General features: G+C 41.8%; 1 protein-coding gene across 1 annotated transcript in view; it reads right to left on the bottom strand.

The window, feature by feature from the left end:
• The window catches only part of mindy4 (MINDY lysine 48 deubiquitinase 4), a 275,155-nt gene that overhangs the window by 2,300 nt on the left and 246,533 nt on the right, over positions 1–26,322 (bottom strand). Inside the window, exons 15-16 of the mRNA XM_073055046.1 lie at positions 21,043–21,204; positions 6,551–6,731 (exon numbers count right to left, since the gene is read on the bottom strand). Of these exons, the coding sequence (XP_072911147.1) occupies positions 6,551–6,731; positions 21,043–21,204 (343 nt within the window). The remainder of the gene's footprint in view (positions 1–6,550; positions 6,732–21,042; positions 21,205–26,322) is intronic.

The raw sequence follows: 26,322 nt of genomic DNA on the forward strand, positions 1-26,322 counted from the left end.
TAGGGCCCAGCGGACCTCCAGAGCTGGTGCAGCTCAGGACCCGCCGCCCGCAGTGTTTCTGTTCCATTGATGGGAAGTGATCGCGATTGAAAATAAAGTGGAAATAATAAAGTGTTTGGAAAGAGGTGAAATGCCATCGGTCATTGGAACAGCACTAGGCTATAGTCGGTCAATGATCGGAACAATTTTAAAGGATAACGGATAAAGTGAGAATAATGGAGCATGTGAAAGGCCCTGCTCCGATGAAAGCTACAATTATTACTAAGCAACGCAGTGGATTAATTATTGGAATACATACGTTTCTTAAGTGTTTTATATGCATAGAAAGGTAAAATATAAACTATATACTAAGACAAACGTTTGACTGACACTAAATAATACCAGATGTACTTGTTCCGACTTACGTACGAATTCGACTTAAAGACGGACTCAGGAACGGAACTCGTATGTAACTCGGGGACTGCCTGTATACAAAATATAATGCATATACATAGTCCAGATCCTGAATCCATTGAATGATGCAGAAATCCGCAGTCGATCACAAAAGAGGTATGACTTCTGCCGAGTGAATACTGGAGCGGGTGGGGAGAACAACATCAACTCCAGCCTGGGTGCTGCGGCACGCTACCCCTGGCGGAGTGCACTGGCTCCAATGCCTCTCTAAACAGGCAACTCCGTGGCCTGATGCCCTGAGTCCACTGAGTGCCACAGATATCTAAAGTCGAACACATAGAGCTGGTCCTCTGCAGAGTAAGCAATGGGGGCAGCACCAACTCCAGCCTGGACACCACACCACACCGGCCCCGGTGGAGCACACAGCTCTGACACCTCTGCCCTGAGGCTGTAAACAGGAGACCTGGCTTCAGGCATAGTCCTTGCTGTGACTGAGGCCCAGCTCCTCCAACATTCGCCCCAGCAATAAACCAATGAGTCGAACTTGCAGCATTTCATGTTAACAATGTCCAAAAAGGTCTTGCAATCGCAAGAAAAACCATCCAGACTGCAGACCTCCTTCGACTCAGGAAGCAGCACCATGTGCAGCTCATTCATTTTCATGCCATCGAGCAATTCACTGAAGGGGTAGACCTGCAGTACTTTAACTTCTCAAAGTACAGCACGATCTTGTGGTGATTAGAAATATGTTTAAATAGGACAGCAGAACCTTTTTTCACCCTGTAGAAGCCAATGCCACCAAACCCACCGCCACGGAGCGTATTCTGCCTGGAGCTCTGTGATTAGTGGTGACCCATAGGGATCTGTTCTGAGACCCTGTCAGGAGTAGGCCAGTAGCAGGAGTAGAAATGACAGGCTTTGGCTCAAAAGAGACTTTGGCTCGGAAAAGGCATCGGCTCGATTAAAAGTGTCTGTTAAGGTTTCTTTATTTTTTCTAAATGGCTGTGGTGTGTACTTTATGCCGGATGTTGGAGAACTGGGAGACACAGAGTCTCCTGGAAACTACATCCGTGTGAAGTGCATCTGGCTGCAGCACCTTGAAGACTGCAGCTGGATGACCTTCGGCTTGTACGGGAGAGTGAGGATATAATTGATCAAAGTTACAGGGAAGCAGTCACCCCGAACTTGCAGGAGGTGACCGTCAGGAGAAATGGAAATGGGCAGTTAGAGCAGAGCACCCCTGTGGCCATTCCCCTCAAAAACAAGTATACCGCTTTGGATACTTTTATTGGGGATGACCTCCCGGGAGAATGCCATGGTGACCGGGTTACAGGCACTGACCATGGGTCTGTGGTGCAGAAGGGAAAGAAAGAGAAGAAGGGAACGGTAGTGATAGGGGACTCAATAGTGAGAGGAACAGACAGGAGCTTCTGTGTATGTGAACGGGACACCCGGATGGTATGTTCCCTCCCAGATGCCAGGATTAGGGACATCTCAGATCATGTCCACAACATTCTGGAGAGGGAGGGGGAGCAGCCAGATGTCTTGGTACATATTGGTACCAATGACAAAGGAAGGGAAAACAAAGAGGTCCTGAAAAGAGAATTTAGAGAGCTAGGTAGAAAGCTGAGAAGCAGGACCTCCCGGGTAGTAAATTTCTGGATTGCTGCCTGTGCCACACGCCTATGAAGGTAGAAACAGGACGATATGGCAGATAAATGAGAGGCTGAGAAGCTGGTTCAGGGGGCAGGGCTTCAGGTTCTCGGACCATTGGGATCTCCTCTGCAAGAGGTATGATCTGTACAAAAGTGACGGGTTGCACCTGAACCCGAGGGGGACCAATATTCTTGTGGGTAGATATGTTAGAGCTGTTGGGGAGGATTTGAACTAATTTTGCGGGGGGTGTGGGAACCAAAGGGACTCAGGATAGGACGGATGGTAAAAAAAGTAAAGATAGCGTGCAGTCAGACTGTCAGGAAGGGCAGGGAGGTGATGGGATTTAGTTGCAGCCAACAGGCTGAGTATCAAAACTTTAGGGATGCAGAGTCAGAAAGGATAGCAAAAACGGTACTCAAAGTGTTATATCTAAATGCGCGTAGTATAAGAAATAAGGTGGATATTCTTGTTGCACTATTACAGATTGCCAGGTATGATGTTGTGGCCAACACTGAATCATGTTGTAGCTGGGAACTGAATGCCTATTATTACACGTTATACCGGAGGGATAGGAAGGTAGGCAGAGGGGGTGGCGTGGCTCTGCAGGTAAAGAATGGCATCAAATCAGTAGAAAGATGTGACATAGGATCAGGAGATGTTGAATCCTTGCGGGTTGAGTTAAGAAACTGCAAGAGTAAAAGGACGTTGATGACAGTTATATACAGGCCTCCCAACTGTGGCTGGGAGGTGGACCACAGATTACAACAGGAAATAGAAAAGGTGTGTCAAAAGGGCAATGTTATGGTAGTCACAGGAGATTTTAACATGCAGGTCGATTGGGAAAATCAGGTTGGTAATGGATCTCAATAGAGTGAATTTGTTGAATGCCTATGAGATGGCTTTTTAGAGCAATTTGTTGTTGAGCCTGCTAGGGGATCAGCTATACTGGATTGGGTGTTATGTAATGAACCGGAGGCAATTAGGAAGTTTAAGTTAAAAGAACCCTTAGTAACCAGTGGTGACAATATGATTGAGTTTAACTTGAAATTTGATAGGGAGAAAGTAAAGTCTGATGTAGCAGAATTTCAGTGGAGTAAGGGAAATGACAGAGGTATGAGAGAGGAGTTGGCCAAAGTAGATTGGAAGGAGCTGCTGGCAGGGATGTCAGCAGAGCAGCAATGGTGTGAGTTTCTGGGGAAAATGAGGAAGGTGTAAGACATGTATTTCAAAAATGAAGAAATACTCAAATGGTAAAATAGTACAACTGTGGCTGACAAGGGAAGTCAAAGCTAATGTAAAAGCAAAAGAGAGGGCATACAACAAAGCAAAAGTTAGTGGGAAGATAGAGTATTGGGAAGTTCTTAAAAGACTATACAGAGTACCTAAAAAATCATTAGAAGGGAAAAGATGAAATATGAAAGCAAGCTAGCAACTAAAATCAAAGTGAATAGTAAAAGTTTTTCAAGTATGTTAAAAAATAATAGAGAAATGAGAGTGGATATAGGACTATTAGAAAATGAAGCAGGAGAAATAATAACGGAGGACAAGGAGATGGCTGATGAACTAAATGAGTATTTTGCATCAGTCTTCACTGTGGAAGACACTAGCAGTGTGCCTGATGTTGTAGTATGTGAGAGAAGAGAAGTGGGTGCAGTTACTGTTATAAGAGAGAAGGTGCTCAAAAAGCTGAAAGACCTAAAGGTACATAACTCACCTGGACCAGATGAACTGTACCCTAGGGTTCTGAAAGAGGGAGCATTAGAGATTGTGGTGGCATTAGAAATGATCTTTCAAAAGTCACTGGACTCTGGCATGTTGCCAGAGGAATGGAAAAATGCAAATATCACTCCACTCTTTAAGAAAGAATGAGGGCAGCAGAAAGGAAATTATAGACCAGTTAGCCTGACCTCAGTGGTGGGAAGTTGTTGAAGTCAATTGCTAAGGATGAAGTGATGGAATACTCGGTGACACATGACCAGATAGTACAAAGTCAGCATGGTTTCCTTCAGGGAAAATCCTGCCTGATGAACCTGTTGGAATTCTTTGATGAGATTGCAAATAGGATGGATAAAGGGGATGCAGTGGATGTTGTATATTTGGACTTTTAGAAGGTCTTTAACAAGGTACCACACATGAGGCTGCTTACCAAGAGCCCATGGTATTACAGGAGAGTTACTAACATGGTTAGAGCATTGGCTTATTGGTAGGAGGCAGCGAGTGGGAATAAAAGGATCTTTGTTTGATTGGCTGCCAGTGATTAGTGATGTTCTGCAGGGGTCAGTGTTGGCACCACTTCTTTTTATACTGTAAATAAATTATTTAGATGATAGAATAGATGGGTTTGTTACCTTAGAACCCATAGCCCTCTATTTTTCTAAGCTCCATGTATCCATCCAGGAGTCTCTTAAAAGACCCTATCATTTCCGCCTCCACCACCGTTGCCGGCAGCCCATTCCACGCACTCACCACTCTGTGTAAAAAACTTACCCCTGACATCTCCTCTGTACCTGCTTCCAAGCACCTTAAAACTATGCCCTCTTATACTAGCCATTTCAGCCCTGGGAAAAAGCCTCTGAATATCCACACGATCAACGCCTCTCATTATATTGTACACCTCTAGCAGGTCACCTCTCATCCTCCATCGCTCCAAGGTGAAAAGGCTGAGTTCACTCAATCTATTCTCATAAGACATGCTCCCCAATCCAGGCAACATCCTTGTAAATCTCCTCTGCACCCTTTCTATGGTTTCCACATCTTTCCTGTAGTGAGGTGACCAGAACTGAACACAGTACTCCAAGTGGGGTCTGACCAGGGTCCTATATAGCTGCAACATTACCTCTCAGCTCTGAAACCCAATCCCATCGTTTGATAATGGCTGATATATTATCCCTCTCAATCCCACTCTCCAGCCTCCTCCCCATAACCTTTGTCACTCTTACTAAACAAGAACCTATCAACCTCCAATTTAAATATACAGTTGGCCCTCCTTATCCGCGAATTCCATATGCACGAATTCAACCAACCGCGAATCGCGAAAACCTGGAAGTGCTCTTCCAGCACTTGTTGTTCGAGCATGTACAGACTTTTTTTCTTGTCATTATTCCCTAAACAATGCAGTACAACAACTATTTTATATAGCATTTACATTGTATTAGGTATTATAAGTAATCTAGAGATGATTTAAAGTATACAGGAGGATGTGCGTGGGTTATCGTGGATCGGGATCGAAAAAAATCGGAAGTTCTCTTACTAAGTAAGTCGGAACAGATACATCCGATATTATTTAGCGTCAGTTAGTCAAGCGTTTGTCTTAGTATATAGTATATATTTTACCTTTCTATGCATATAAAACACTTAAGAATGTATGTTTCAGTGCCGGGCTCGGGAACTTCTTCCCGAGTTCGATCCAGTGACAGACCGCTCCCGAGCTCGCTCTCCACTGTGCCGGGTTGATGTGGAGGATCAAAAACCCAAAAACCCAAAACCCCCAAACCCAATAATTAAACCACTGTGTTGCTTAGTAATAACTGTAGCTTTCATCGGGCAGAGCCTTTCTCACTTTATCCTTTAAAATTGTTCCGATCGTTGACCGACTGTAGCCTAACACTTTTATAATGACCGATGGCGTTTCACCTCTTTCCGATCGCTTTATTATTTCCACTTTATTTTCAATCGCGATCGTGATTATTTTCGTAAACAGAAACACTGCGGATTCAGAGTTCTGCCGCTGGGTCCTAATGTCCACTGCACTGAGACACGTTAAATAAGGTCTGGGGTTCTGTTGGGTCCTAAGATTTACCGCATTGAGACAGGTTGAATAAGGGACTTGAGCATCCGTGAATTTTGGTATCCGTGGGGGGTCCCAGAACCAATCCCCCACGTTTAAGGAGGGCCAACTGTACCCAATCACTTGGCCTCCACAGCAGTCCGTAGCATTGAATTTCACAGATCCACCACCGTCTAGCAAAACAAATTCCACCTCATCTCAATTCTAAAGGGACATCTCTGTATTCTGAGACTTACCCCTTGGTTCTAGAATCTCCTACCATAAGAAACATCCTCTCCACATCCACTCTATCTAGGCCTTTTAATATTCAGTAGGTATCAATGAGATCCCCACTCATATTTTTAAACTACAGTGAGTACAGGCCCAGAGCCATTAAACCCTTTCATTCCCAGGTTCATTCTTGTGAACTTTCTCTGGACCCTCTCCAATGCTAGTACATCATTTCTTAAATAAGGGGCCAAAAACTGCTCACAATACTTCAAGTGTGATCTGACTAATGCCTTATAAGGCCTCAGCATTACATACTTTGTGTTATATTCTAGTGCCTCTCAAATTTCCATACTCAGGCTAACAGAATGTTGGTCCAAATAACCTGTCTTTAAGCTCTAGCCCCAGAACCGAGTTAGCCTGTCCTTTCTCAGGTCATTATTTCCAACAACTCTAGAGATAATGATCTGAGAATAGCCTGGCACACAAAGGGAATGGATTACCAACCGACTGTCAGACGAATTTCATCCTGCTGGTTTGCTAGGCCATCGTAGTAATACAGGTCGAATCTCCTCTCAGATTTCCAGTCGCTCAGCAGCTCCTTCTTTAGGCAGAACAAGACGCTGAAGTGGCTCTCGCTGCACACCACCCAGATAGGAAACTTTGGTGTCTTCAAGAAGGATCCAACCTGGAAGAGACATCCATATTTTCAGCAGTAAAAGTAATAATGGTTCATACTGACACATGAATTAGGAGAAGCAGATCCTCAAGCTTGCCCCATCAACTCTGTATTCCCATCTACTCCAAGCAAACATTCACTCTTCCGTTTATAATAAGCAATTTATGTCTTAACCAATTTATGTCTGAATTTCAGTGATGATCTAACACCACTAAAATTATACAATTTTAGTCACGCAGCTGTTTGTGGGACACTGCTGTGTGCATATCAAGTGAAACATTTACTATGTCACATAAGTTATATTGTGACGTTGAAACTTCACTTGGTGTAAAGAGCTTTGGGACAGCCTGAAGAAAGTTGCATACAAATAGGTCAGTTTCTTTTCTGAAGTCAATTTTATATTGTGTAGTTATATTCATATATAGTTATTTTTGAGTGCCCTTATGTACAATCTTTATATCAATCAAGATGCAGCAGTTTGAACAGAGTAAGGAGAAACAAAATGGTTTAGACTGTATTCTCTCCTCCGGTCTGTTTAATTTGTATGCCAAACAAATCCTCAGAGAAGCAGGCGTATACAAGGAAAATTGAGGGGTAAGAATTGGTGGCAGAATCATCCATATCCTTCGTTATGTTGATGACATGACATTACTGGCTGAAAACAAAACAAAACCTGAAGCAATTGCTAACCAACATCAAGGAACATTGCCTCAAGGTGGGTCTGCAGCTTAACCTGAGGAAGACCAAGATTGTAACTTCTGGCAACACTACCAATTTCAATCTCGATGGTTGATAGGTTCAATTTACTTGGATCAATGATTAATACTTATGTGATAAGCAGTCAAGAAACCGAATGAAGAATCGCCTTGGCAGAGCAGCCATGAAGGATTTGGAGAAGATCCTCAGGAACAGGAATCTATTTCTATGTACAAAAACTCAGCTTGTGCAGGCGATGGTCTTCACAATTTACAGTATATTGTTGCAAAAGTTGGGTGGTAAAGGAGGAGGATAGGAAGCGTATCAACATCTTTGAACTGGTACCGGAGAAATATACTACCAATCTAGTGGACCTCTCACAGAACAAACGAATCAGTCCTCAACAAGATGAAATCAAGTCTCTCTCTGAAGGCTCAAGTGATAAGACTCTGCCTATCGTACTTTGGGCACGTCACGTGAAGAAACAGCCCCCTGGAAAAGGATATTATGCTCGGCAAGGTGGAAGGACAATGGAAGAGAGAAAGATGGATGCAATAAGTACAACTATGAATGCAACGTTATCTACAATGAGCTGCCTTTGTGAGAAATAAAACTCATTTAGGGCAACTATCCACAACATCGTCATGAGTCGACAACAACTTGATGGCACTTAACAACAATAAGTTATATTCAGTTTAATTCCCAAAGGTGGACACTGCTCGGCAAGCCACAATCCAGTTGAAGGGAAGCTTGGCACCAACTCATTAAAAATACCATATGAAGAAATTGCATGAATGTAATTTTACGGTGCTTTACCAGGAGGAAATGTAGCTTTCAGAGGCTATTAGCCATCTTCTTCGGCCTTCAGATTTGTTCAGTACTTTATATGTTGCTCCCTACCTTCTGCACACAATGCTGCTTCACATTACATTGCAGTGCCAATAGCAACTGGGACCATCACTATTTTAAACAACTGATATGTTCCTGATGACCTACAGTAGATAAACCTCCTCTTCCTCAAATTGACTAAGGTCCTCCGTAGACTGGGATCGACCATAAATGTTGCATTTCAACTGTCTATGTGATACACAACCCAGTAAGCATATGATACAGAGAGCAAACTGTTGCCCGTGTAGCAGACACTCACTTTCCACGCATCTGATGAACCAAAGGAATGGCAGAGACCGATTCAGTTTGGCACCAGCAGCATTGCAGGAGTTGCCAGTCAGCGTTGAACTCAATGTACGACTGCCATAGGGACTCCAGCTCTGGATTTTTCATTGGAGTTTACTCCCAAAGCCTTTCCCATGAGTGGGTATAGTCGCAAGTCAGTAAAGGTTTGAGATTAGTGTTTTTCTTCTCTTAAATGATCTGCCAACCAAAGCTGACAGGCCCCATCTGCCTGAAGCGACTGTTTTTAAGGCAGTAACCTGCCTTTGCCCCTTCTTCTGTCAGTAAAAGCAGTTACACTGGGCTTTGTAGCTAAGCTACACGTGAAGTCAGCTTATCCTCACTACCACCCCTGGCTCAAACAACCTTAAGGAGCCTTCCTCTGATCAGACAGTGCTTAATATACAAGTACAAAACTCTTAGCTGCTGCTTTTATTGGCAATTCTTCAAGATCCAATAGTGTTTAATGTCATTTCCTATACACAAGTTACCCTAGTTCCAATGCAGCAAAAACAAAAAGACAAAAAAACACGTAATAATAATAATAATAATAATAAAAGACAATAGAAACAAGTATATAGGATAGCTTATACGTAGTACATAGATTGATTGTATGTCCATAAAAAGACACTAGGCACAGGAGTGTCTGTACATAAGGTAACTGACAGGAAACAATAGTTACTGTGCTTCTTTCATCAAATTAGGTGAAGCTTATTTTACAAACACCCAGTGGTTATACTTCATTAGGAGTTTGAGAAGATTTGGTGTGCCACTAAAGACTCATGGAAATTTCTACAGATGTACCATGACGAATATTCTGCCTGGTTGCATCATGTCTGGTATGGAGGCTCCAACGCACAAGACTGAAAGAGACTGTAGAGTTGTAGACTCAACTAGCTCCATCACAGGCACAATCCTCTTCATCATCAAGGACAGCTTCAAGAGGCAGAGCCTCAAGAAGGTGTCGTGTATCACTAAGGATCCTTACCATCCAGGTCATGCCCTCTTCTCATTACTACCAAGGAGGAGCTACTGGAGCATGAAGATCCACACTAACATTTTAGGTAGATTCTTTCCCTCTGCTATCAGATTTCTGAACGGTCCGTAAACACATGAACATCAGACCATAAGACAAAGGAGCAGAAGTCGGCCATTTTATCATGAGCTGATCCATTCTCCCATTTAGTCCCACTCCCCCACCTTCTCACCATAACCTTTGATGCCCTGGCTACTCAGATACCTATCAATCTCTGCCTTAAATACACCCAGTGACTTGACCTCCACTGGCACCCGTGGCAACAAATTCCACAGATTTACCACCCTCTGGCTAAAAAAATTTCTTCGCATCTCTGTTCTGAATGGGTGCCCTCTCATACTAGACTCCCCCACCATGGGAAACAACTTTGCCACATCCACTCTGTCCATGCCTTTCAACATTCGAAATGTTTCTATGAAGTCCCCCCTCATTCTTCTAAACTCCAAGGAGTACAGTCCAAGAGCGGTCAAACGTTCCTCATATGTTAACCCTCTCATTCCCGGAATCATTCGAGTGAATCTTCCCTGAACCTTCTCCAACGTCAGCATATTCTTTCTTAAATAAGAAGCCCAAAACTGTACACAGTACTCCAAGTGAGATCTTACCAGTGTCTTATAGAGCCTCAACATCACATCCCTGCTTCTATACTCTTTTCCTCTAGAAATGAATGCCAACATCGCATTCACCTTCTTCACCACTGACTCAACCTGGAGGTTAACCTTAAGGGTATCCTGCACGAGGACTCCCAAGTCCCGTTGCATATCAGAATTTTGAATTCTCTCCCCATCTAAATAATAGTCTGCCCATTTATTTCTTCTACCAAAGTGCATGACCATACACTTTCCAACATTGTATTTCATTTGCCTACCTCTTTTGCACTACTGATTTTTTTTATTGTATCTGAGTATTTTTTATGTATTGCACTGTGCTGCTGCCACAAGAACAAATTTGATTTCTTGTGTGAGTGATAATAATTCTGATTCTTACATCGCGGCAGTCCAGTGGTTGAGCTGTGGAGTTGCTGCATTGCAGTTTCAGTGACATGGGTTCAATTCTGACTTCTGTTATTGACCTCATGGAGTTTACATGCACTCCCTATGCACCCCTCCCCCACAGGATTCCTCCCATGTCCCAAAGGTTCATTGGCCTCTCTAAATTTCCTCTGGTGTGTCGGTGAGTGGTAGATTTGGTGGGCCTGAGAAGGAAGAGTTGAATTGATGGAAATGCAAATAGAATAAAAATGGGTTGGTTATGGCCATTGTAAAAATGAATCAGAATCCAAACCAAGTTCATTAAATATGCTGTTCTGTGGCAGCAGTACATTCCAATACATAGTAAAAAACACTATAAATTACACTAAAAATTTTTATATAGCGGATTCTAGTTAAACGACCATCGCTTAATCAAGGAGGCCGTTTATTTGGGACAATTCGTATAAGAACAAAAACTAAATTGAGAAAACATCTGGGAATCTGTTCACTTATTTGGGACTCTATGCCACTTAATTAGGACAGAAGACTGTTGCCGAACAGTTTCTAACTAGTGTCAGTTGCATGCCCTTGCATGGCTGTTAGACACTACACCATGCTTAGAGTGAACAGTATTTAAATTGCATCAGTTGTATGTGTTTGTGTTCAAAAAGCAGTGGTTTTTTTCACTGATAATTTGTGAGAAGTAAGCAGTAAGACAATTCAGAATTGTTTTGCTCACTAGTTTCAAGCTTTCAGGCTTGGAGATACCGGAAAGAGCCTGGAGTGAAAATGGAACAATTTCACTACTTCTACAAGTTCGGAATTACAAAGGTATTGACAATCATCTTGAATGTTACAAAGAAAATGAGGATTTGGAGGATGCAATTGTCTAAAGCACCGCATGAAGGCAGTACATTATCTGCACTAGGTGTCTGCGCTGATTTTGTTAATTTACAGTCAATCAAAAGAACACGGCATATAAATTCCTTCATTAATAACTATTAGGAACTAATGCACAGTTTTATTGTACAATAGAGGTACTGGTAGTGTTCATATTTCTTCTGTATTTCATTTAAATATATAAATTGATACTCAGACATGCCTTTTAACTATTTCCATGAATCTTCGGTAGCTGCTTAATTGGGTCAAAATGTACTGGTCCCAATATGTCCCAATTATCGGGAAACCATTGTATATAAAAAAAATCAAATTAAATAACTAGTGCAAAATGAGAGCAAAAAAAGGAAAAAGAGTGAGGTACTGTACATTGGTTCATTGTTCATTCAGAAATCTAATGGCAGTGGGAAAGAAGCTGTTCCTAAAAAACTTTTGAGTGTGGGTCTTCAGCTCCTGTACCTCCATGATGGTAGCAATGTGAAGAGGGCATATCCTGGGTAATGGGGGTTCTTAATGATGAATGCATCTTTTATGAGGCATTGCCTTTTGAAGAAGTCCTTGATGTTGGGCAGGACAGTGCCCATGATGGACTGGGTGAGTTTGTGACTTTCTGCAGCTTTTTCCAATCTTGTGCAGTAGCCCCTCCATACCAGGCAACGATGCAACCAGTTAGAATACTCTCCATGGTACACCTGTAAAAAATTCTGAGAGTCTTTGGGTATCCTCGACTTGAGTGCTAGGTGGCACAGACTCTGTGGCAAAGGGCCTACTTTCCTGCTCTATGATCCAATGACACATATTAATGTATCAAGCGGTGCACATCGGATACAATTAAACTTTTGAAGGCTTTTACATTAAATTCAGCAACCTCAATGATAAAAGTCTCATACGCAATTTCAGATGCTTCTATGGACTCACTCCTCATTAACTACAACCTCTACAAAACAAGAGATTCAGCAAATGCTCGAAATCCAGAACAACGCACACAAAATGCTGGAGGAGCTCAGCAGGTCAGGCACCATCTATGGAGCGGATTAAACAGTCAATGCTTCGGGCCAAGACCTTCCATCAGGACTGTAACTGACCAAGATGTCAGTCCCTCCATTTTGACCTCTCACTCATCCCCATTGTTCGTCATTCAATCTCCACCAGCTTGGCAATGTGTGAAATTTTTGCTTGATAATGCTCCTACAAAATGCCTTCAGGTGTCTTGGTATGTTAAGAGCACTCTATACATTGAAGTTACAATAAGGGAGGCAATTCAGCCGAGTAAACACAAGGCAGCTCGATATAGAGCAACACAGCCAATCTAATTCCCACGAACATTTTCTGTAGCCTTGCAAGTTATTTAGCCTCTAGTGCTTATCCAGCATACTTGAGAAAGCCTTCACTTCCGTTAATTCTCACTAGCTATACGACCTCTAATATGGCAAGTGGGAGATATGAGCCAATGGCTTTAACAGTAAAAGATGAAAAACACAATAATGGTTGGTTTGGAGAACTGATCTGCTAAAGAAACAGGAAGCAGCCTGCTAATAAGAGATTGACGCACATTGCTTATGATGTGAAAGGCTTTTGTGAGTAGGGCACTTTATTGGTCGGCACAGATCAACCATTTAATGAGTCCTGTGAATGCTATGAACCTCCAGAATGGAGAGTTGTGTACAAGGTAATGATAAATATTTATGTGTATATTAAAGTCAAAGTCAAAGTAAAATTTATTATTATATACTACCTTGAGATTCATTTTCTTGCAGGCATTCACAGAAAAATAAAAATACAATAGAATTTATGAAAAAACTGCATAAACAAAGACTGACAAGCAACAAATGTGCAAAAGAGGAGAAAATTAGCAAATAAATAAATAAACATGAGTTTTAGAGTACTCAACAGTGAGTCTGTGGGTTGTAGAATCAGTGAAGTTATCCACACCGGTTTTGGAGCTTGATGGTTGTAGGATAATAACTATTTCTGAAACTGCTGGTGTGGGATCGAAGGCTTCTGTACCTCCTGGCTAATAGTAGTAGTGAAAAGGGAGCATGACCTGGATGGCGGAGGTCCCTGAAATTTATATAAGAGGGGTATATGGAAGGAATATCACAGAAAGCTGCTATTAGAGTGTGAGGTGGTTCATTTTGGTAGGTCAAATATGATGGCAGAATATAGCATTAATGGTAAGACTTTTGGCAGTGTGGAGATTCAGAGGGATCTTGGGGTCCGAGTCCATAGGACACTCAAAGCTGCTATGCAGGTTGACTCTGTGGTTAAGAAGGCATACAATGCATTGGCCTTCATCAATTGTGGGATTGAGTTTAAGAGCCGAGAGGTAATGTTGCAGCTATATAGGACTCTGGTCAGACCCCACTTGGAGTACTGTGCTCAATTCTGGTCGCCTCACTACAGGAAGGACATGGAAACCATAAAAAGGGTGCAGAGGAGATTTACAAGGTTGTTGCCTGGATTGGGGAGCACGCCTTATCAGTAAAGGTTGAGTGAACTTGGCCTTTTCTCCTTGGAGCGATGGAGGATGAGAGGTGACCTGATGGAGGTGTACAAGATAATGAGAGGCATTGATCCTGTGGATAGTCAGAGGCTTCTTCCCAGAGCTGAAATAGCTAGCATGAGAGGGCACAGTTTTAAGGTGCTTGGAAGTAGGTACAGAGGAGATGCCAGGGGTAAGTTTTTTATGTGGAGAGTAGCGAATGTGTGGAATGGGCTGCTGGCGGCAGTGGTGGAGGCGGAAACGATAGACTCTTTTAAGAGTCCTGGATGGATACATGGAGCTTAGAAAAATAGAGGGCTATGGGTAAACCTAGGTAAGGACAAATTTGGCACAGCTCTGTGGTCCGAAGGGCCTGTATTGTGCTGTAGGTTTTCTTTCCATGGTTCTAGAGTTGGAGACTGGAATTCTACTGAAATAGGATTGTGAAACCCACTAAAATTATGCTTCTGCACCAGTCTGTGTCTGTTGGCCCTTCTGCACAAAATATCCCAATAATACTTCTGTTGGTTTTCCCAGTGGTATAATTTTACTTCCAGTATTTTCCCCCTCCCCTTTTCCACCTCTTCAATTCCCCACAATGGCCTCTTACTTCTTCTTCTCACCCATCTATCATCTCCCCCGGTGCCCCCCTCCTTCCCTTTCTCTCATGGTCCACTCTCCTCTCCTATAAGAATTCCTATTTCTCTCTAGCCCTTTACCTTTTCCACCTATTACCTCCCAGCTTCTAATTCATCCCCCTCCCCCACCCACCTGGCTTCACTTATCACCTAGCTATCTTCCTTTCCCTCCCTCCACCTTCTTATTCTAGCTTCTTTCCCCTTCCTTTCTGTCCTAATGAAGGGTGTCAGTTAGAAAGGCTGACAGTTTATTCATTTCCATAGATGCTGCCTGACCTGGTAAGTTTCTCCAGCATTTTGTGTGTGTTGTTTTGGTGTTATTATGCATGCTGGAATAAGTGCACTGTTTCAGCCTAGGAAATAACTCTAAAACCTGTGTTACATCTGGAAATTTTCATCTGGTTCTGCAAATAATCTCCCTAATTTGCAAGGTAATGCTACTTGGAAAGGTTTACACTCCACAGAAACTAAACACACCACCGCTGTTAAAGGAAAATAAGTATTTGCGAGGTAAAATTTCACTCAAACTTGGAATTCATGGTCTGGCAGCATCTCTGTACAATTCAATGTCACAGGGGCACTGAGAAGCAGCTGGTATTATGTAACTAGCACTTTGGCACAGGAATGAAGGGGATAATACTAATTCAAATATGTTTTTAAAAATAAGCTTCCAAACAAGAAACGAGTGTTCTGGGAATAGGATACATTATTGTGATTCATTTTGTAAGGCTCAAGAACATTAGGTGATAGATCAATAAATATTCTAATATCTCTCTCTAATCTCAATTCATAAGATGTCATTGACATGTGACAAGGGAGAGAAGTGAGACTTGAATGCTAAATTTTGGTACGTTGACCATATAGCTTCAGAATGCATCCTGAATTTGTCACATTATTAACACTAAGCCTCTAGTTATTAAAAGGGCAGCTGCCACATCTACAGAACCTGAATTTCCTTTACGTTTGTACCTCAAGACCATAAAACTTTAAGATGTAGGAGCAGAATAAGGCCATTCAGCCCAATGAGTCTGTTTTGCCATTCCACCAAGGAGGGGAGAGGTGGAGGTGGGGAGGGGGAAAGGAAGAGGGGAGGGGGAAAGGAAGAGGGGAGGGGAAGGGGGGAGGAGGAGGGGCTGAGGGGGAGGGGACACACGTAGGAGCAGAAGTAGGCTATTTGGCTCATCTATCTGCTGATTAATTATCCCTCTCAACTCCATTCTTCTACCTTCTCCTCGTGACCTTTGGCACCCTCACTAAATAGAGAATAACCATGATTGAATTGAGTTGTGCAGCAGGCTCGAAGAGCCAAATACCCTGCTCCTGCTCCTATTTTCCTTTTAAGAACTTAATGCCAGAAATCCCAACCTGCAAAAACTCATTTCAGGGAGGTAGCACCCCCGCACCCCACAACCCCATATCCCCACCCCCACCATCGGTCGACCTCCAAGGGTGTATGAAATACTTTGTTTAGTGATTTTGTCTAATCTGTAAACCAAGTTGGGTATATGCAGAAAATGTGACATTAAAATATGTACTTAAACTATATTAAACTCATGGAGTCGTTTTTTTAAAATTCTGTTACAACTTTAAGCAAGTCTAAAGGGAGTTTGGCCTCATCACATTGGACATCAATAGAGTAGCTCCTTAGCAGCTAGCCAGCTAGTTTAAATAATGTTAGCTATGCTAATGAATGAATAACACGTGTTAAACTCACCTCAACATGTCTTTTACAGTCATTTAACCCACCATGGGCAATAGAAGAGTCACTGTTGCAAACATGCAGTGAGCAACACTGTCATTATTTTTGACCCCAATTAGGCAGGGGTACACTTTAGTGTAGTCTGGGGTGAAGTACGTTTTATATTTTCTTTTTTTTTTTGGAACGCTCTGTCCTGGCGCAGCAGGACACTAAACTGAACTGATGGACAATGAAAGAGAGAGAGAGAGAGAGCGAGAGCGAGAGAGAGAGGTGAACTGTAAAGTCCACCCACACAGAAAACTGATAGGTCTACTTAGCACAAACAGAGACCAATCAGGATGCTCCCTCTTGCTCTCCCTCTCAAAAAAAAATCAATTTCTAGGATATTGTATATAATTTGCGGGCATCAGGGAGCCACTATCAATATACGGGAGACTCTCGGAACTTCCGGGAGAGGTGGGATGTCTGACATGCTTCAATAAGATCACCAATTCTTCCAATCTCAGGTATCCTCATTTTCAATATTGTTCAACATCCACCTACTTTCTGAAAATCCAGATGCACTGCATCTAATGCTTCCACTTATAAAAACCTGCTGGTTACCATCTCAAAAGTCCATGTCTATTTCACCCATTTTTTTTACCCTGAAACCCTATTTACAGGTTTGTAATGGAAGAAGCTAATTTTTCCTCTTCTGATATCAGGTCTATTAGTCTCAAGTTCTGCTTCTCCTCTCACCCCCGTGAATGCCTACATTAAACACCAGAATGTGTGGTGACACTTGTGGGCTGCTCCCAGCACATCCCCAGGTATGTTAGTTGATATGCAAACGACACATTTCACTGTATGTTTCAATGTACATGTGATAAATAAATCTAAATTGGAATATTGTATAATCTGCTACCTTCCAAACTGTAAGAGATATTTGAAAATCTAGGTAAAGCGGACCTACTGCTTTTCACACTCATGATCTATGGAATCTGGTCCACGGCGTGTACAAGGTTTATCTGATTAACATTTCATGTGCCATTTCTTCACAGATACTAACTTCTTTAATAATTCCCATTTCTTATTAGCTTCTTGCTTTTTCATATTTCTGAATTATTTCTTCAGTTTTGCACTGTGAAAGCAGAATGCAATGTTTATTAAATGCCTCCACTATTTCCCTATTTAGTATAAATTTCCCTGCCTGTTGGTTGTAACAAGTAAGTGTACATTTCCATTAACACAAGAGATTCTGCAGATGTTGGAAATCCAGAGCAACACACACAAAATGCTGGAGGAACTCAGGTCAGAGGAAACAGCCTTGGAAAAGAATAAACTGGTGAAGAATCTTAGCCTGAAATATCAACTCTCTATTCCTCATTGATGCTGCCTGACTTGCTGAGTTCCCTCAGTACTTTGCGTGTGTTACTCTATACTTCCATTACACTTTATCCCCAGCTTCAGGAACCTTTAAAAACTGTTTTTAAATCTCTTACTGAGTTAGTCTCTTAATCTGTTTACTATCAAGTTCTGTTCAGCCTTGTTTTCTTAATCCTTCACAATCATAACATTCTTTTTTGACATTACAGTATAAGCCACTTTCTTCAATCCAATACACACACTTAATTTCTCATTATTAGCCCAGTTGTATCACATTTCTTTTCATGTTTTTATTGCTGAAGATAGTATCAGTTGCAAATTACACATCATTTTTAAAATGTTTGCCAATGCCTATCTGTCATATTATTTTTCATTCAAGTTCCCCAATCCACCTTAGCTAACTATTGCTTTGCTCAGGTTTAAACCTCCGGTCTCAGTCTTAACTAAATCTCGATTCCATCACTTTAGGATCATTCCTTCTCAGAGGCTCCTTTACTACAATTATGAGTGGAGGATAGATAGTGGTATACAAATTAATTGTATAAAACAAACTGTCACTTGCACCAATATAGCCACCGAGTTTAATTAACAGGAGAATTACCCAATCATAGCCAGCTCCGGTGTTGTCAATGTATGCAACCTTGGCTTAAAATCCTATCAACCAAATTATAGAGTTATAGACACAAAATCATACAGCATGAAAAAAAGCCCTTTGTTCAACTTGCCCATGCCAAACAGGATGACCACATAAGCTAGTTCCATTTGCCAGATTTTGACCCTTACTCTTCTAATAGGTGGCAGGGTGGAGGCAATGTCTCTGCCAAAGAAGGTGTAAGGGGCTCTTTCCCTCTGCTAGCCTGCAGGTCACCCCTGGGCAAGGTATAGCACCTCCTTAACCCCCCCGATCAGGGTCACGTGAAGTCATGAAAGCAGGAGGTGGAGACTCATCTGAGCAGCTGATACACATCACAAGCCCTGGTTATGCAACCACTGACGCTAGTCAATCCCTGAAGAGTATTGATAATGACTGGGGTCTTCCATCTTGTAAAGACACTGCCCAGAAGGTAGCAAAGGCAAACCACTTCTGTAAAAAATTTGCCAAGGACTATCATGATCAAGACTATGATAGCCCACTTCCTAAGACATGGCACATAATGATGATAATGATCCATCTAAACCTCTCCTATCCATATACCACTCCAAATGTCTTTTAAATGTTGTTGTTGTACCTGCCTCTGGAAACTTGTTCCTGGTTGTACCATCCTCTGTGGAAAAAGGTTGCTCCTTAGACTTCTATCCAATCTCTTCCCTCTATGCCCACTACTTCTTGATTCCCCGACCTTGGGAAAAACATCTACCCTATCTATGCCCCTAATGATATTTAACACCTCAATAAGGTCACCCCATATGTCACCTACGTTGCAAGGAATGAAGTCCTAACTTGCCTGACCTCTCCCTATAACCCAGTCCCTCCAATACTGGCAACACTTTTGTAAATCTTTCTTTGTTAACACAAACCTGTATTTTACTGTATGTTTCATGAATAAATAGTCTTGAATCATGAATCATTCTTTCCACTGGGCAGCTTTCCTATAGCATTCTAAACTACATGTTTCTCCAAAGGCCATCTTTACTTCTTTATAAAGAGGAGTCCAACCCTTACCGCTCTCATTCACCAATCTTCACTGAGGATAACCAACCTGCACCTCTTCTCTCTGAAATCCAATTCCAAGCAACCTCATAAGTTCCACCAATCTCCTTTCTCTACATTTTCTTCCAAAATTTTAGTGCCTCCCTGGGTATTAGCGACCTGGATTTACTTGAATTCAGGTTTAATTTTAACTCATGTTTGGTGACACCGTGATCGTTATGAAAATCTCCCACCATCAGGTTCAGGAACAGTTACTACCCTGCAATCATCAGACTCCTGAACTGGTCTGCACATCCTCACTCATCTCAACACTGAACTGATTCAACTGTTTACTGTCATTCAACTGTATACATATATACTGCCAAACGAAACAACGTTCCTCCAGACCAAGGTGCACAACACTGTACATATGATTCACACACAACAAAAAGATAATGTAACCACAAATAATAAGGTATATTTATGGCACAAGTTAAGAAGTAAATGGTATAATGCTACTGGTGCTTCATAAGTGATTGGACCTGGGTGGTAGCAGGGAATTCAGCAATATCAGAGCCTGAGGGAAGAAGCTGTTTCCCATCTTAACAGTTCTTGGCATTACGCTATGGAAATTCCTGGCTGACGGTAGGTCAAAGAGATTGTTAGATGAATAGGAGGGATCATTGACAATGCTGAGAGCACTGTGCACGCAGTGCTCCTGATAAGTGAAAGAGAGACCCCAATGATTCGATGATTCTCTCAGCAGTCCTCACAAGCCTTTGTAGGGTCTTGCCTCGCAACACCCATACCAGACAGTGAAGCAGCTGGTCAGGACACTCAATAGTGATCCTGTGTAGGAGTGCACTTGCTTGCTTCAATCTCCCCAGGAAATAGCAATGTTTCTTTGCTTTCTTGACTAAAGATATTCTACAACCTACAAATGCATTTTCAATGACTCTACAGCTTATGTTCTCAGCATTATGTAGTTACACAATTTGTCTTCTTTTGTCCATTGGTTGTTTGTTAGCCTATATGTACAGATTTTCATAAATTTTATAGCATTCCGTTATTTTCCTGTAAATGCCTGCAAGAAAATGAATCTCAAGATACTATGGTGACATACATTCAGTGGCCACCTTACTAGGTGCACATGCACACTTGCACGTTACTGCAAATATCTAATCAGCCAATCATGGGGCAGCAACTCAATGCATAAAAGCATGTAGACATGGTCGAGTCATTGAGTTGTTGTTCAGATCAAACACCAGAATGGGGAAGAAATATGATCTAAGTGACTTTGATCATCACATGATTGTTGGCTGATCTCCTGGGATTTTCACACAGCGGGCTCTAGAATTTACAGAGGACAATGCAAAAAATAAAAACAAAACATCCAGTGAGTGGCAGTTCTGTGGGCAAAATGCCTTGTTAATGAGAGAGGTCAGAGGAGAATGGCCAGACTGGTTCAAGCTGACAGGAATGTGACAGTAACTCAACAAAACCATGTGATACAACAGTGGTGTGCAGAAGAGCATCTCTGAATGCACAAGTCAAACCTTGAAGTGGATGGGCAACAGCAACAGAAGACCACAGACATATATTCAGTAGCCACTTTATTAGGTACAGGAGATACCTAATTAAGTGGCCACTGACTGTATATATAATTTGATAATGAATTTACCTTGGGTTTTGTCTATACTTCCCATGTCTGCTGTACCAGCGGCCAAAACACCTACCTTACAGATGCTATAGTGCTCAAAGAGTGACAGCAGGCCAATGTCACTGCGTCCAGAAATTCCTTTGAGGACCGTGATGTTGCCGTTGCCAGAATCCAACTCTACAACATCATTGAAAACATTGGAGACAGCTTTACCAGTCAACAGCAGATTTACAAGCTCCTGTGAGAGAAGAAAAATAAATTTCTTACTTCTGGTTTACCTTGGCTCAGCAGTAGCACTTCACTTTCTGAGCTAGAGCCTGAGGGTACAAGACCCACTCCACGGACCCGAGCTCATGATCTAGGCTGACATTCCAATGCAGTGATCAAGGAGTACTACACCATTAGACCTGCTAACTTCCCAATGATAAACACAAGAGATTATGCAGATGCTGGAAATCCCAAGTAACACACATAGAAAATGCTGGAGGAACTCTGCAGGTCAAGCAACATCTATGAAGAGCAATAAACAGTTGGCATTTTGGGCCGATTCCTTTCATCAGGACTTCCCAATTAAATGTTAAACCAGGACAGTTTATTGCTTGGTTGAATGTAAAAGAAACAAAGAACAAGAACAGTGATCAAGCCAACACTTACCTGTCAACTACCACTACTAAAAATCAGATAACGTTTCATTCATGTCAGTGCTGTTGGCAAACTGGCAGTTGCACTTGCCAAAGTTACAACCGAGAACAAAAATTGAAAGTTTTTCAATTATGTGGTTCCTTAGTGCCACCTGGGAAAACAGGTTTTAATACCTCAGCTGAAAGTAAGTACGTCTGACAGCAGTAGCCTAGTACTGTATTGCAGCCTCTGCTAAGATCTTCCTGCTTAAGTCTGTGGAATGAGATGTGCATCCACAGTCTTCAGATGAGGTGACAGCACTCCCCAGTGAACTACACTTTGTTATATAACTTTGCCAGGAGTTATTCCCAAGTTTGCTGAGTATCTAACTCTCAAGTGTGGTTTTCACAGGTCCAGGAAAGCCAGCTCTGTGAACCTGAATGTGGGATGAAAGCCCCTCACCTTTCATCAACACACATCAAAAATTTGCACAGCTCAATAGAGAGCTTGGCAACTGTTCAGAGAACAAACTGCCCAAAACCATTTAGTAACTAATATAGAGCTGTTTCACTGACTTTTGGAGGTTTAATTACGTGGACTAATTAATTGAAATAGCATCATAAGATTTGTCTAGGTTCAACAAAGAGGCAAGTCATGACAAGCCTAAGAATATAACCTAATAAAAGAAACTTCTAGCCTCTAATATTCTTTTCAACATCTAGTCATCTGATCTCAGTAAACATACATTTCAATACTCCAATTTACTTCAGTGTCTGACATGAAAGAATTAGATTATATACATCAAGTTGTTTACATGCATAAAAATATAGAACATCAAGCTTTCAAGTCCCATTCCAAAAATCTAAGCACTTCCTTCACATGGGCACCACTGATGGAATGCAGCACTGTCAGATTTTCTGATCAAATGTTAAACATAGAATGTACAACAGTACAATGCTGAAAAGGCCCTTCATCTTACAATGTTCTGCCAACCTTATAACCTACTCTGAGATCAATCTAACCCTTCCCGCCTACCTTTTTCCCCCGGGGCAGTAGTGGAGTAGGGGAGGCTGCACTGGGAGCACCAGTTGCAATAGATATGACTGAAGAGATGTACATGGATGTGTCCCTCACCTGGAAGGGTTGCTTAGAGCCCTGGATGGTGTTGGGTGGGGGCCAAGGTGCAAAGACAGGTGTTACAGGGGAAAGTACCTATTCCGTGCTATAAATACACTGCAGCCACTGCACTAATATTTATCTGTCAATAAATATCATTGAAATAGAAGATTAGGCAATTAATCCACTGCAGTTTGTGAGAACATTATTGAGCACGAATGAGGGTCAAGCAACATGCATTCCATTACAAGTAAGAGAAAATCTGCAGATGCTAGAAAACCAAGCAACACACACAAAATGCTGGAGGAACTCAGCAGGACAGGCAGCATCTGTGGTAAAGAGTACAGTCGACATTTTGGGCCGAGACACTTCAGCAGGACAGGAGAGAAAAAGCAGAGGGACCAGAGTTAGAAGGTGGGGAGAGGGGTGGAAGAAACACAAGGTGATAGATGAAACTGGGAGGGGGAGGGGTAAAATAAAGAGCTGGGAAGTTGATTGGTGAAAGGAGAATCTGATAGGAGAGGACAGAAGGCCATGGAAGAAAGAAAATGGGGGAGGAGCACCAGAGAGAGGTGATGGGCAGGCAAGGAGATAAGGTGAGAGAGGGGAAAGGGGATAGGGGGTAGAGAGGGGGAGCATTACCAGAAGTTCAAGAAATTGATGTTCATGCCATCAGGTTGGGGGCTACCCAGACGAAATACACCTCAAAGCTGCAGAGAGAAGAGAGGGATGCTAAGTAAAAGGGTTTGTCTGGTATAGGGAGACTGCTCAAAACCAGAAGAGAACTGACAGTGCTGATGACTGAGTCTAGGGCTTTTTGTGAGGAATTCCCACAGTCATGACTTGGGGTAGGGATGCTTGACCTCTGACAACCAAAAGGCGATGTCTCCAAAAAGTGGTAGCCATCATTAAGGAACCCTCCCCTCCTCCATCACCCAGGACGTGGTCTCTTCTCATTACTACCATCAAGGTGCAGATAGAGAAGCCTGAAGTCAATGTTTTAGTAATGCTTCTTCCTCTCCACCTTCAGATTTCTGAATGGACAATGAACCCATGTACACTACCTCACTATATATATTTTTTTCTTTTTGTACTGCTTACTTAAATATATATATATATATATATATATATATATATATATAATTTGGATTGTAATTTATAGTTCTTACTATAATGTAATGCAATGTACCACTGCTGCAAAACAACAAATTTCATGACATATGCCATTGATATTAAACCCAATTTTGACTCTGATGTGAATAGGACTCCAGCCACTGGAGTGTCCTCCTATGAATGCTACTGCTTTCACACTTAGTGAAATGCTGCTTGGATGTTATAGCCCTCCATTTTTTTTTCATCTGTGAAAGATAAAGATCCACCATCGACTGCAATACTTAGGAGAAGTTTGGATAGGTCCTTTGTTACAAGGTCATCCAGCGTGGAAATAAGACCATCGAGTCTGCACCAGCTAGCATGTATCTATCTTTAAATAATCCCATTTCTGTAGCTTTTGATGCTTTGGCAATTGAAGTACTTGTTGAAATACTCATTAAATGTGAGAGTACTTGCCTTCACCTCACCCTCAGGCAGCGTGTTTAAGATTTCAACCATCCCCTTAGTGAAAAAAAATCCCCTGAAGCTATACCTCTGGTTAGGGACACCTCTGTGAAAGAGGTAAATTTCCTGCTACCTATCAATACCCTTCGTAACTTTATATATCTCTATCAGATACTCCCTCAGCCTTCTCCGCTCCAAACCCAGCTTTATTTGTTCTCTCCCCTTCCATTCTCAGCACCATACATCATGTTTTATTTCTAACATTTCTCAGTTCTAATGAAATGTGATTAACCTGAAACCTCAACTTTGCTTCTTTCTCTGCAGAAGTTACTTGAACTGCTGAGTATTTTCAGCATTATTTTTATTTCACATTTCTAGCATCGGCAGCATTTTGATGCATGACCCTCTGTTCATTCTTATGGTCAGATTATAAAATACAATCAGGTTCCTGATGTATGACTTCTCCTCCCTGATCAGTCAAAAATATAATAGGACATGCATTTAAGGTGAGAAAGAGTAATTTCAAAGAAGATGTGAGGGGGCAAGTATTCTACACGAGAGTGGTGGATGTCTGGAAATGGGGTGGTGGGAGAGGCAGAAACATTAGAGACTTTTAAGAGGTGTTTAGATAGACACATGAATTTGAGGACAATGGAAGTATATGAACACTGTGTAGACAGATTAATTTAATTGGTTTGGCCTAACACTGTAGGCCAAATGGCCCATTCCTGTACTGTAGTGTTCTATGTTCCATTACGGACAGAGAATGCACATACTGGCCAATCCAGTGTTTTAACCCTGCTTCTTTACAACCCTAAAATGGAACCCATCTGACTCCAGGTATTTGTCACTCTAACTGGGTCCATGCTTCCCTCATGTCAAGAGTAACACCTCAAAATTAGCTTGTTACATCTAGTGTGCATAAAAATATTGAGGTCACAGCAGCTGGTGAAGTGCAGGGCAGAGTGAAGCCTGGTAAATGACATTATATGCCATTATAGGGAGGCATGGTGGTGGTTAGCTTCACTCTATTTCAGTGCTGGCGACCAGGGTTCAATTACGCTCCTGTCTGTAAGGAGTTTGAACATCCACCCCATGACTATGTGGGTTTCCGCTGGGTGCTCTGGGCTTCCTCCCATATTCCAAAGACGTACTGGTTAGTAAGTTAATGGGTGTAATTGGCTGACAAGAGCTTGTTGGCTCAGAAGTGCCTGTAACTGTTTTACACCTCTAAATAAAATAAATGATTTATGTTGCATACCTTCAAATTAACATTGGACAATAATGGAACTACAGGCTGGTGTCCGTAACATCATTCAAAAGTTTGCACTGTGACAAGCACTAACCAGAATTTAAAATTCTATCTACATCAGTACATCTTTGTATTTAAAGAAATGGGCATGTATTACTCAGCACTTGGACCGTGCTTATAGTACAGAAACATACTAAAGGACTAGCTGAAAATGCAGCCTAACCTGCAGTGTATTTTCAAGACTTTTATTTATTTCAGATTCCCATTGTCTGCAGTATTTTTCCTTTCCTGACTGAGATCAATATAGATATGGAACTGAATTTCAGTATGCCTACTTAACTTTTTGACATATTATCGGTGATGTGGACAGGAAAAAAATGTTAGCTCTAATCTGACCAAGTGCATGAAGGGATTAAAATTCCATAAGAGTACTGAATTGCTCAACTAACTGAAGTCTTATGCACAGCCATGCATGTAATGCTATTTGTTAAGTCTCCTTTCGATAGGAAAAACTACCGAGAGGATCACCAGGGTCTCTCCCCCAACCCATTTATGACATTTACAAGGATCATTGCAGACGAAGGGCCCATAGCCCTTTGTTTGTATATATCTACACTCAGATGAAAATAAACTTGAACTTGATCTTTCTTAGAGAACATATGTACAAGAACTGGCAGTAAAAAGTATAGATGAGAAAAGTGACTTTTCTATTAATATACTGAAGTAGGAGTCACAGACAGTGTTCTACATAGCACAATATCTGTTACTGAAAGTTCTCTACACACTCTATATTTGGTACACATTATGTAA

The sequence above is a fragment of the Hemitrygon akajei genome, chromosome 8 (assembly GCF_048418815.1).
Source record: "Hemitrygon akajei chromosome 8, sHemAka1.3, whole genome shotgun sequence".
In the NCBI taxonomy this organism is placed as follows: Eukaryota; Metazoa; Chordata; class Chondrichthyes; order Myliobatiformes; family Dasyatidae; genus Hemitrygon; species Hemitrygon akajei.